Source organism: Macadamia integrifolia, chromosome 8 (assembly GCF_013358625.1).
Source record: "Macadamia integrifolia cultivar HAES 741 chromosome 8, SCU_Mint_v3, whole genome shotgun sequence".
Classification (NCBI taxonomy): Eukaryota; Viridiplantae; Streptophyta; class Magnoliopsida; order Proteales; family Proteaceae; genus Macadamia; species Macadamia integrifolia.
Genome location: NC_056564.1, coordinates 752,721 through 765,451, shown reverse-complemented (window position 1 = coordinate 765,451; position 12,731 = coordinate 752,721). Strand labels below are relative to the sequence as shown.

The following is a 12,731-nucleotide window of genomic DNA, read 5'->3' as shown; positions in this document are numbered from 1 at the left end:
GGGGGTGGGGGGTGGGGGTAAGGCTGCAAACATTATGATCCTCCCCAGTCCCCACAAGGATGGGAGCCATGTGCACTGGATACGCCTTTTTTTTTTTCCTTACAATGAAACCCAAAAAAATGTAGAAGCCCAACCTATTATGTGACTACCCAAAGGTCAAATTTCAGCTCACTGGACTGCCATAAACACCTTGTGAGTCTCCCAAGATTGCATATAGGCCTCCATACGTGATTAATGTCTAATGCAACTGCATCGATCCAGAGTTGAGATTTTTCGTTCCCTTTTTTATGAATATAGAACAGTAGGAAGCACTGGTTACTGTTTTAAAAATTCACCCTTTGCCATTTCTCTCACACAAATTAAGTATGGGGAAGAGGATCAAAAGAAACACAAATGACATTCATTTCTTTCAAGTCTGTACAATATAATACAAGTTGATTGGAAATAAAGACATTGGACTTACCTAGAAGATGAAGCAAATACAGGCTGAGTTTTCCGTTGACTTAGTTTCATGAACAAGCCCTGCATTAGTAATACACACATATCTTTACTCTGGGCCAGCAGCATTGATCTAAGTAGAAAAACCAAAATTAATCCCCCCCCCCCCCAATGCCCCCAAAAAGCAGTGAAAATTCTCCAGGTTTGCTAAAAGACAGAAATTCATCACAATGAGAAAATGCAGAACCGGTCCATATGTGCTTTGTGCATGCATAAGCATCTTATTGCATATGAGTTGTGTGTGCTGCAGATCTGAAATAAGAAAAAATATATTACATTTGTTGTATGGATTGTTGCCCCAGTAGTCATGTTAATGTTCTGGTCAGGAATCAGCTCAAAGTTCATGTGTTGCAGAAAAATTGCAAGTGCAACAATTGCTTCCAGCAAGGCAAACTGGTCACCCACACACTTTCGAGGCCCTCCACTGAAAGGAATGAATCTAAAGCATATGTTTCCCAAGTAAGAATCAACTAGTGTTAAACAAAAGAATCCAAATATAAATGATAAAGCAATGAACTACTGCGGAGTAGGAAAAAGACTGGCTGTTACTAGATATATCTTTGAGTGTAGGTGCATCAAAAATGATAAGTTTCTGACAGTTCCAATGATCTCACACCTTGTTGGGGGTGGGGGAACAGAAAGCCAAAGAAAGATTTATATAAATGATCACCTGTAATCAGTGTTTGTTTCATTAGGAATTGGTCCTTCCAGATCAAATCTTTCTGGCACAAATTCTTCTGCTCTTTCCCATACCTTGGAAAATACAATCACAAACCAAGTGGGCATAAGTACCAACAAGACCAGTGGCAAATACAATGTCCATAATCCCTTCTTTTTACCTTTCTTTATTTGGAAGAAAAATATCGATAGTCAGAACTGAAAGCCAATAGATCATTCACCCAAAAAAAAGAAGCAGAAGAAGAAGAAAAAATAAAGGCCAATAGGTCAAATTGGTCTGAATAGAGCACATATTGATACTCGATGCTCAAAATTAGTATAAGTACATTTATACTGCTGAAATAACAGTCGATAAACAAACAAAAAAGCAGTAGACAATAAGCTGATACCTGCGAGGAGTGGTGGATATTATACACTGAGATCATTATATCTTGACCAGGATAAACCTTGTAATTTCCAGGAAGCACATCAGAAACTTCAGCTCTCCTTATCAACACCTATAATTATTGGAACAAAGAAACATTAAAACAAAACTCAGTATCTAGAAGGAAAATCCATTTAATTACTAATAAGATGAAAGTTGCAACCTACAGGCGGATGTGGGTAGAGACGCAGTGACTCGTTTATGCAACGTGTTAAGTACTTTAGCTCTCTTATGTCTTCATAGGTAGGCATTCTTCCCTGTAGAACTCTGTCAATTTCTTCTTGTGCCTTTCTCAAAGAAGACAAATCCTGCGACAAAGAGAGAGGGGAACAAGAAATAGACACCATATCCACAGGACTGATGTCATGCGTCATGGTTGACAAATTAACTAACTAATTAATTGAATGACTTCGAACATGAATCAATGGCCTAAAGAAAATGGGAAAATGAAAAAAGAAAAAATGACAATAATTATAATGCTTATATGCTCATAAACAGAGCTTAAAGAGATAGAACAATGCCATTGTAAAGGCATTACATGTGATAACAAAGTATCAAAAGTTAATCTGGAACTAAATCATCCTAGAAATATATAAAGTTATTGTTCCTTTTTCAATCATAAAACACTCAACGTTGCATCACTGGCAATAACCAGAGTTGTCTGTCAATGACCAGAAAATAACATAGACCATGACAAGAAAATGCAATAATGATGATGATACCTTACTAAGAAGATAGAGAGTCCACGTTAAGACTGAGCCAGTTGTTTCGTGGCCAGCAACTAACATTGACAAAAGGTCATCTCGTAGTTGCACAGTTGAGACCTGCAATATTTTAAAACATCATACCAGTTGATTAAGAGAGAGAGAGAGAGATGAGCATCTTCAATAATGGATCAGGTTCAAACAAACCAGTTAATCTTAAGCCATTGTTGGAAAATGGAAGTCACACATAGTAGTTAAATGGGATTTTTTCCCTTCCATGTCTTCTTCCTCCTCTTCTGTTTTTGATGAATCATACTTGAAACTCATATGTCTAGTAACTAGAAGGCAGAATGCAAATCTATAAACCACCACAATTACAAGAATTGCAGAAGACCAACAGCTTTAAGAGTCATGCCACTCGTATACCGCTTTTATTTTTATTTATTAAATTTTAGTTCACTAAGAAGTGAGAGAGAGCTAGCTTTATGAATAAGTCTCTCAGTAAGTCATTTGACCTTTTTCAATGTCCAAAATACGCGCATCAAAACAAACAACTGGTTGAATGGATCCTTTTTCTCGGGGTTTAAATACAAGTCAAGTTATCAGGAAATGCATGGTTACTAATGAATAGGAACAGTACAGAAGAATGCCAGTACATCTTATATAAGCACAGTACCTGAAGTATAATAAGAAAACAGTCTACCCATGAGCTGGTGGTTAACATATGACCACCTAACCTGGAGACCACCAATCAATGGCATAGCTTTCTAACTCAAGAGTCAACTCAGTGACTTTGCCAAGTTGACTCCACTTTGCCGTGACAGCCATGATTTGTATTTTTAACAGATAAAAGAATAATTTGTTGGGCATATTGCCAAAGAAAATGTACAGGTCCACCCCAACAGGGAACAGTATCTATACAAAAGGGAATTATAACCATATCTTATTACATGCGTAATTATAAGTTCCGTCACTTTTTTTTTTGTGGTGCTTTATTTTGTGAAAAATTAAAGTAACAAATCTACATGGACACTAAGTTATTAACTGCATAAGTCTCAAGCAGATCATACATCCCTCCACTAAGGGGCTTTTCAGTTGTGAGAGGTGAAAACTTCAAATGTCACACGAATGACTAGAATATGTGACTGGAGACTAAGGATGACCAGCTAGAAAGCTTAGATCCCTCTCAAGTCTTGTGAACTGGAATTGTATGTGGAATGTCAAAGTAAATGGGATGTATCCCAGTGGTTTTTGGATTTGTGGTTTAATTAGCTATTTCTGGATCGGCAGGGCGATGTAATGAGGCTAAGAATGAATGGTCAAAGGTGACTGGATGGTGCTGATGGTCCACTGTTGGCTCTCTCCTCTGTTTTTAATCATTTACTAATGAACTACTAATTTCCAATAATAAAAAAGACATATCTACTAAGACTGAAGTTCATTTTAAAAATGTTATGCAAAGGTGCATAACTGGGCATCTAAGTAAGTGTAATGATCGCAAGAAAATCTGCAAACATAAAGACATCAGGGTTTGATAAACTGAAAAATGAGTCAACTATCAAAGAGCAGTGGTCACACCTCCTCCCTGCTGGCAAGCAAGAAACGAAGAATACTTGGATCTGTGTCATTTACGTACTCCTCCTCATCAATCTCTTCACCTTCTTTTTCCACAATCTCTTTGCACTTTTCGATAAGCTCTTCAACAGTTCTCCTGATAATGTTAACTGCTTTTTCTGCTTTTATTTGTCTAGAAGTAAACTTGCATAATGCTTTAATCTGCAAAATGAACCCAGAAAGAGGGGAGGAGGAGGAATAAGTATTTATTTTACATTATGAAACAAAAAGAATGTGGGTCAAAGGGTATGGGGAAATAACCTGCCTTCCAATACGGTAAAAGATCAGTTGAACGAGCCTCTGCTTCTTTCAATGCAGTATAAACTGCATCAATAACAGGACTGTCCGTATTAAGACAATCAAAGTTGTAGTTAAATACTGACAAACCAATGACGTCTAACGTTAATTGGGAGAATTTGGCTTCCATGTTCACTGGAGCACCACTGAGTGCATCAGATTCAAGCTTCTCCACCAATCTCTTGGCACATGTGCAGAATACCTTGTCAACAATTACAGACAAATACTTCTTGTGAAGAGATGGAACAACAGCCCTACGTCGTGCCTGCCAAATTATTAATTTTCAGATGGAAAGTTTCAACCACAGCCTACTGGCAGCTCTAAGTTCAGATGTCAAGAACCTGTAAACTTATAATTAAAACAACCAGCCTATCTACAAAACAAGTTCAGAAACCATGGCATGGAAATATTTAAGTCAAGTAAAGTCACATTGACATAGGGTCACATGACATCAAATTATCCCTCAATGCCATGATTGAATGTGATACACATACAAATATCACACGACGGAACAAAAGGAAGGAAAAAAGGAGGAAAAACTGGAAATAGAGGAATACGGAATAAGTTCAAAATTTTATTATAATGTAACCCGAAAAACTCTTCTCCAGAAAACTCTCAGGGTCATGTTTTGGGATATCAAATATGAATCCAATGGGTTTCATTTTGTTTATTCAACTAGAAATTCAATCATTTATTGAACCATATCCAAGCTTCAATTTCACCCCAGTTGATTAAAAGTGTCTAAAAGATTGAAGTAAATTTGACTGGGCAATACAAATTACAAATATGGTAATGCTCCACAAAAATGTGCCAGTGAATCCATGCCAAAAATTCAACGCACGCATGAACACGAACACACACACACAAAACAAACCCAGAGAACTAAAATGTGAATGGATTTTAGAGCTTCAAAAAGCTACATAAGTGAGATTTGTTGGATTACCGTCCAAAGTGGTCCTTCAGCAATGGCAAAGCCGGAACCGAATAAGAACTCAGAGACCTCAGACACAAGGCCCTTGGCATATTTGCCATAATTCCTCAACACATGCTTTGCGATAGCGGGGTCGCTGACTATAACAAAATTACGAGGCCCCGCGGCGAGGCGATAGATAGGTCCGTACTCGTTCATCCATTTGTAGAGAGGGAGGAAAAGGGCACCGCCCAGTAGATCAGAGACATCTTCGAGCTTGGCACTGGCGACTGGTATACCAGAATCATCGCGGCCGATGCTAAGGGACCGGGTAAGGGATGTGAGCCAATCTGGACTTACCCATGACCCATTGCTACCCAATTTCTTGCTGGTATCAGAAGAAGAAGAGTCTCTGTCCAAGGAGGAGATAATGGGGAGAGCACGAGGAGGGTTTCTTGGAAGGAGAGAGATGGGTCTTTGGAGAGCCTGCCGATTCGGGCTGGCAAAAGGGGAGAGAGAAGAAAGAGATAATGAAGAAGCCATGGTAAAAGCGAGCAACAAAGAAAGATTTCAGCTAATTGCCATTGTACTGAACTTACTGGGCTGTCTTATTTAAGGTTTCGGTCTCTCCCAAGTCCCAACTCTCACGCTCACTCACACCAGGATTCTACTTGCGACTTGCGAGGGAGTGTGTAGAGCAGGAATTGAGGAGTGCATAACGTACGACCATTACAGGAGTACAAGAGTACAGGATGAGGAATAAGGATCACACTTCATTTCCTTTTCCGGTGAAAGGATGACATGCACTTTCCCATTCCAGTCCTTTCTTTCTTTTCTTCTTCTTCTTCTTCTTTATTTTTTTTATTTTTATCTTTTATTTTTTTGAGATTTACATTAACCCCTCTGGTGTTTACCTAAATTACATCATTCCCTAAAAATAGAAATATTATATTTAAACCCACAAAGTTGACACCGTTAGCATCTTTGTAGGATTCGTCCGTTAGATTGATCGAATTCTTATGAAAAACCGATTTTGCCCCTATTGTCTTAAACATACCTAGGGCACCACCAACATCACCAACGGTGGGGGGCTCGAACGAGGCACCGGAAAGTGCGGCATTGTCACTGACTCTTACCAACCACGCTCTGCAATTATTCCTCGACATCCTTTCTTTTGTTTCCCTCACTGTGTTGGGATCGAAGCAACTTTTCCCCCTGCCTGAATGGGCTTGCAATCCACTCCTAAGCTGCAAACGTAGTTGATGTTCGCCTGCAGAGCTGAATCGCTCGCGTCTGCCTTTGGAACGCACCACTTCTTTCCTGATGCCGCTGGTGGTGTTGATAATGCACTTCCATTCCCCTTCTGCTTACATTTCCAAACAAAATAAAAAAATACAGAAAACAAACACCCAAATCCTACCCTGTTCCCAGACTATTTCTTCTTCCATTAATGGAAATTGAAACAGAGGAAGGAGGAAAAGGACAAACTAAGCCCAAATATCCCTATTAATTAATTCTTACCTGCCCATTGCGCAAAATCCCGACGTCGTAAACTGGCGTGAAGTCAGCCTGAAAGAGGACGAAGTTCCGTTCTGCGGTCGGACCAAGTTTGAGATTCTCGTTGAACAAGGAGAAGATGTAAATCTCGAACTGTCTTTTAGGCATCAATGGAGTACCGCGACCTGGGTGATGCGCTTGATTACACCACCATTGTAGGACATGGCGCTGTCGACGTTAACGCCTAGCTGGTTCGGAATTCCAGCCGACGGCCACCCTGTCTCTGCCACCACAATATCGACAGCGCCGTAGCCCAACCTGTTCATCACCGAGTAGACGGCGTCGAGCTGCGCCTCGAACATATTTGTGTACGTGATCTTCGTGGCATTGTCGTAGATCCCTCGGTTGGGCTTGAAGAGGGCATAGTTCAGAGTATTAGCAGACTAGTCGAAGTACTGGTAAGGGTTAACCATGAAGGGAGATTTGGTATCTCTATCGTACTGAAGCATAGGAGCGAACATGACTGTCGTACCCACGTCGGAGTCTGTCGGTGCTTGGTGGTTCAAAGGCGGAGAGGATACGAAGAGAGTGAGGACAGGAGACTTGAATGTCGTTGATCCTGGCAAGTGTAAGAGCGTTATAAAGGGTTTTCATGGTGGGTACGAGCTTGGCAATGAGAGATTAATCACCGGTAGCCATGATTTTGCTTCCACCGCGATATGACTGATGCGGGTGAAAATGGGCAAGGTTGGTGGCGACCCAAGAATGGGCGGTGGCAAGATTAGTAAGGGCAAAATGGAATTTTTAATATAACCGACTGACCCTACAAAGTTGCTAACAGTGTCAACTTGTTGCTAACAGTGTCAGTTTTGTGGGTTTAAATATAATTTTTTTATTTTCAAGGGGATGATGTAATTTGAGCAAACGTCAGGTGAGATTGATATAAATCAGCATTTTTTTTTTCTTAAGAAGGAGAAAAACACTTTGAAACATGTTTTTCCCTTGTCCATAGTCCATATTGAGTGGGGAGATAAACGGTATCTGATCAATTACTTTTTACCAAAAATGGAAAAGATCAATTACTTTTATCCTTATTTAAAAAAAAAAAGTATACATGCTTTTAACCTAAAATCATACTGAAATCGATCTGGATTGATCATGCATTGATATCGATTTTAGCTGATATTCATATGATACGATCAATACAACAGATCCAATATCAATACTTACAACCATTATAAAAGTGAACAGTATTATACAAGTGAACAAGAAGTTCTTGAAGAGCAATTTCCATAATAAAAGAAATTCCCGTGTCTTGAGAGGCATACCCACCAGCAAAGGTTGCTTTAGGCTAGATAATAGGCCGAGGTAACCCGTTAACTTCTGTTTTTTTAAGTTCAAGGCTCAAGCTAAGGCCAGGTTATGTAAGTCCCCCAACTTGATATGTAAAGTTTAACTTGTGCAACCAATTTAATTAGCACATAAGATAATTGTGAAGAGAGACATCGAGGAGGCACGATTCAGTGCAATAAAAACAAGACAATACAACGAAATTTATTATTGAATTCGGGATACAAGTGTTCTTTAGAGCGATCAATTAAGGGCCCGTTTGATAACGTTTCTGCTGTTTATGTTTCAAGAAACGACAGAAACAGAAATTTCCGTTTCTGGGAACAGAAACAGAATTTTGGGTGTTTGATAAACCTTGTTTCCATTTGATAAGCCTTCTTTTTACACATCTGGCCCTTTTCATCTTCGCTTTCTCGCTCTTAAACCTAAACAGAATCCTCTTCCCCAATCCACTACACTCACTCTTGCTCTGGCTCTCCCAACCATGGAAGTTTTTAGCTTGCTCAAGTACTGGAAGGGTGGTGGAGTTACCGGAAATAATGAACGCACCATACCTGGCACCACTACCATATCCACCACTCTTCAGCCGCAACCGGCGGTGGAAACGGAGGAAGATGGCGATGATGTTTCCTTCTTCGACATGGAGTTTACAGTGCCCGAAGACGACGATGGTGAAGGCGGAGACGAACATGATAACAGCAGCGGAGTCGACGAGGAAGATGACAGTGCCTCATCGGAATTTGCGGGAATTGATGGAGAAGAGTTCAACTGCAGGGTGTCTTCTGGGTCGAGTGATAGGAGAACGGACCTGGACGTGGACCCTTCGCTCTCACCTTCCGACGATCTATTCTTTAAAGGAAGGCTTGTGCCGCTCGAGCCTTCGTCACTTGAATTCAACCATTATGAGACAAACTCGAAGCCTCAGTTCCCTGTCTCTTTGTTGAAATCTGCAACCAATATCAGAGTCCTCATGTTGGGGTTTAAGAAACCCAAATCGACGACAGCTGACAAGATGGAGAGGAACTCTGTAGACGGAGTTAGTCGGAGATGGTGGTGATGGTAGTGATGCCAAACTCCGTCTTTAATATCGATTTCTTATGCCCCATTTTTGTTTTGAGAAACGAGCGAAACAAGTAAAACTTGTTTCGTCATTCATGTTTCTTGAAGCATAAATTGTTATAAATTTCAATTTATGTTTCAAGAAACAAGTGGAACAGAACACTTTTACCAAACGGTATTTATGCTCTTTCTTTGTTTCTGAGAACAAGAAAACACAGAAACACGTTTCTGGTTACGTTATCAAACGGGCCCTAAGTTCCTCTTTTATGTTTAACGTAATGCCTCAACAAGCCTAAGCATGGGTTCATCAACGGCTCCTCTGATTTCCTGAAGCATTGAAGTAAATAATTAGCATCCAAACAACATTGGAGCCTAGCCCAATTTGTTTGGATTGGCCCTGAGAAACCCTTTGAAGTGCAAGTCAGGTTTTAATGGACCAAGCTCTCAACTCTTCTCTCTATCTTTTGTTCAATTTAAGGGTAAAATAAATTTAAAAAATAAAATAAATAAATTCATCCAATTCCAACCTTATAAATATTGGTTGAGATCGATCTCGAGTTTTAAAATCTTCGTAGCAAGAGTTTACTTTTACAATGCGAGACCTCTTTGTGCATGTGACTATGTGATCGAGTTGTGCTTTTACGACTCTAAGCTTAATTTGAAGTTAGCCCAAATATGTATTCTTAGGTGTGGTTTAATGGGGCCTGGTTCCTTAGTCCTTAATAATACGTGGGTCTTGATTTTGAAGAGGTTGAACGTAGGGTTTGGTCCTAATGGATCGTTCTGTAAGGTTAGATTGATTGGATTGAAGACTCAGGTTCCTTTTCCTTACGGATAACCATCCGATAAGGGGGAAAAAAAAGTTTGGTCCTAAATTCCTAATGGCTGTAGGGTTAGTTGGATTGAATTAAGGACTCAGGTTCCTTTCCCCTTACGGATAACCATCCGATCCCATCTCACACATGGGTGTGTTCCATGGACTGGTCACTTGCTGGGTAGGGCAGCCGGACTCTTAACTGAGACTGACTGGTTAACAAAAAACTACAAATCCTGTAACCAAAAACCAATAGTTAATAACTTGAGTCTTGATGTACACATGGTTGACCACAATTTTTATGCATGCAGATGGGGTCTTGCCCTTCAAAAATTGCAATTTAGGTTTTCTTTCTATTCTCATTTTTTTTTTTCTTGAATATTGGTCAAGAATTACTTGAATCAACAGTACAGGTGCAATCTACTTTGTCACTATTAAATGGGCAGGCAAAACAGTTAGCTAGCCAACCAACGGGGGATTTAATTAAATTATACAAGTTACGGGTGCCATTGGGCTGGGTTGGGTTGCGTTTTTAAAACCCAGCCCAGCCTTAGGTCGGCCTGGGATATCTCAGCCCAGGCCCAACCCTGTTGGGTGTAGCCCAACCCTGTTGGGTGTAGCCCAACCCAACCCAACCCAACCCAACCCAGTCCAACCCTGTTGAACCCCGATTGAGCTGGGTTTAATGTAATCCAGTCCAACCTAATACTATCAGTTACTTGGTTACTTGATCTTGATGCATTGGAGAGGCTAATAACCAAAGTTTTCGTATATGTGTATATTGTGAAAAAAAAAAGACATTTTTTCTATAAATACCCATTAATAATTATTAACATATTTATATGATTATATACTTAATGAACATGGTTGGGTTAGTTGGGTTGGGTGGAGACCTCAACCCAGGCCCAACCCAACCCTGCCTCACGCCTGAAAATTTTCACACTATGGGCTGAAATTTCAGCCCAAGCCCGGTTCAGGCTCAGGGTAGGCTAGGACTGATTCAGGTTGATCGGACTTTTTAGACACCCCTAATACATGTCTATTTTAGAATTTTGAGAAGATAATGACCTCAAAATGATTGACCTTACTTGTATCACCATCACAGCCAGAATGGACCCAATTTTGCCACAAGGCAAGTTGTAATGCATAATTAATTGTGGTTGACACATACAACCATTAAAAATAAAGAGAAAAGAAAAATGAATGGGACAAGAGGGTCCGCCTGAAGCCCAGGTGGAAACCATGTCATTCCAAGTAAACTGGGTCGAGAGTTGAGATATGAGGTGGATGAGGTCCTTGTATGAAAACGTTTTTGTAGGGGCTTGTGATGGATATTTGAATTCTACTAAGAGAAGAGTTCAATGCATTAAAGAGAGTGAATTAATGGAGTTCAAGCGTGTCCGCCATAAGTTAATACGAGAACTTGCTTAGATTGCTATTTGAGACATATTGTTTGCATCATCGTTATGATCATCTTTAATATAAGGTGTGACAATTCTACATCAAAGATCTTTAATGTTTGATTGGATTGTGAAATAAAAACAGAAGATGGATCACTCTGTGTTATAAAGGTTGTCATTAATTATTCTTTTTATTTCATGTAATAAAAAAGATGGATGGATATAACTTCCCTTGGGAAGGAAAACTATAGTTTGACACTCCTTACAAAATACTGTTACGCTCCCAACAAATTATTGCTGGTTTACCTATACTGAGATCGATGCTACAAAAGTCAAGCAAAAGTTAACTGAACTTAGTAGACTGAATAGTTTAATTTTAATTTGTAGCCACAGACGGAGTCATAGTCAACTTCCTAGACTGAAGAAAATTCTTCTTCTTGGTTTCACAGGATGACAAGTACTGAACGAAAGCAGCAAAGTCAGTATCCATGTAACGTCTTGGATTAGATTCATTGATGAGTCTAGATGCAGGTCGGACCACAGTCTCAAAGGGTAAGCTATGCAAAGAAGCTACCGACATGCGAGACCTCCTCGAGTTCACTAGAACCCTATGTAATACGCTCTTATATCTTCCATTGCTCAATATCTGCAACAAATATTAAAACCCCAATTAATAATCTAATTAATTAATCTGATTATGAAGACATAGCTATGTCTAGCTAGCTAGCTACGTACCTCAAGATGATCACCGACGTTGACGACGAAAGAGTTAGGGAGAGGTTGGACAGTTAACCATTTGCCATGATACTGTATCTGAAGACCCTCAACCTCATCTTGAAGAACAAGAGTGAGGGAGCCATAGTCAGAATGAGGAGGCATTCCTAGAGTAAGTTCTGGTTCAGGGCAGGGTGGGAAGCAGTTAATTATCATTAGCTGGCTTCCATCTTGGAATTGTTTTAAAACTTCCTTGCTCTCATCATCATCATCTTCTGCTTCTTCCACCAATCCTAGGCTCTCTAGGATGGCCTTCATAAGCATGGCGAATAAGGATTTGGTTTCTTTGGAGTAAGTAACCGCCGATTGCCTGTTTAATTACCAATTCAATTAATTAATTGGTAGAAGAGAAAGTAAATTAAATAATAACATAATATGGTGATTAGCTTTGATTCGTTGATAGCTAACTAAAAGTAGAACTTTTAGATTAGTATTAAATTGAGTTGGTGAAGCATCCTCGAAACACCCCCCCCCCAACCTCACAATTCGACGATTCAGCCACCAAGTCATTATGTGGCGATGTATTTATATATTATTCAGATAAGAACATAAATAAACAAAGCAAACTTAATTTCTTGATTCTCCCAGAGATTGAGAGGGAGAGATAGCAAGTCATGTGCATTTTTTATATCATAGAAACATAAAATAAACAAAGAAAAAAATTTCAAATCCATCCCTTAATTATCGTAAGAGAGACCCCAACCCCCACCCC

The 12,731-nt window shown here is 39.7% G+C and overlaps 3 protein-coding genes and 1 pseudogene across 3 annotated transcripts in view; 1 reads left to right on the top strand and 3 right to left on the bottom strand.

Annotated features, from left to right (window-relative positions):
• Nucleotides 1-5,922, bottom strand: part of LOC122087098 (carotene epsilon-monooxygenase, chloroplastic) — a 7,150-nt gene extending 1,228 nt beyond the window's left edge. The window contains exons 1-9 of the mRNA XM_042656089.1: nucleotides 5,159-5,922; nucleotides 4,184-4,480; nucleotides 3,883-4,080; nucleotides 2,323-2,424; nucleotides 1,768-1,908; nucleotides 1,566-1,673; nucleotides 1,169-1,251; nucleotides 775-937; nucleotides 464-522 (exon numbers count right to left, since the gene is read on the bottom strand). Coding sequence (XP_042512023.1) covers nucleotides 464-522; nucleotides 775-937; nucleotides 1,169-1,251; nucleotides 1,566-1,673; nucleotides 1,768-1,908; nucleotides 2,323-2,424; nucleotides 3,883-4,080; nucleotides 4,184-4,480; nucleotides 5,159-5,668 — 1,661 coding nt within the window. The 5' untranslated portion in view covers nucleotides 5,669-5,922. The remainder of the gene's footprint in view (nucleotides 1-463; nucleotides 523-774; nucleotides 938-1,168; nucleotides 1,252-1,565; nucleotides 1,674-1,767; nucleotides 1,909-2,322; nucleotides 2,425-3,882; nucleotides 4,081-4,183; nucleotides 4,481-5,158) is intronic.
• A 194-nt stretch (nucleotides 5,923-6,116) lies between these two features.
• Nucleotides 6,117-8,458, bottom strand: LOC122086084 (annotated as a pseudogene).
• Nucleotides 8,457-9,029, top strand: LOC122086082 (probable membrane-associated kinase regulator 2). Its single transcript, XM_042654778.1, has one exon. It carries the CDS (start codon nucleotides 8,457-8,459, stop codon nucleotides 9,027-9,029), a length of 573 nt encoding a protein of 190 aa, XP_042510712.1.
• A 2,435-nt stretch (nucleotides 9,030-11,464) lies between these two features.
• LOC122085624 (probable 2-oxoglutarate-dependent dioxygenase SLC1) overlaps nucleotides 11,465-12,731 on the bottom strand; it is a 2,316-nt gene continuing 1,049 nt past the window's right edge. The window contains exons 4-5 of the mRNA XM_042654113.1: nucleotides 11,981-12,329; nucleotides 11,465-11,891 (exon numbers count right to left, since the gene is read on the bottom strand). Coding sequence (XP_042510047.1) covers nucleotides 11,622-11,891; nucleotides 11,981-12,329 — 619 coding nt within the window. The 3' untranslated portion in view covers nucleotides 11,465-11,621. The remainder of the gene's footprint in view (nucleotides 11,892-11,980; nucleotides 12,330-12,731) is intronic.

Coding starts and splice junctions, on each gene's coding strand:
- LOC122086082 (XM_042654778.1), top strand. CDS start 8,457: ATGGAAGTTTTTAGCTTGCTCAAGTACTGGAAGGGTGGTGGAGTTACC.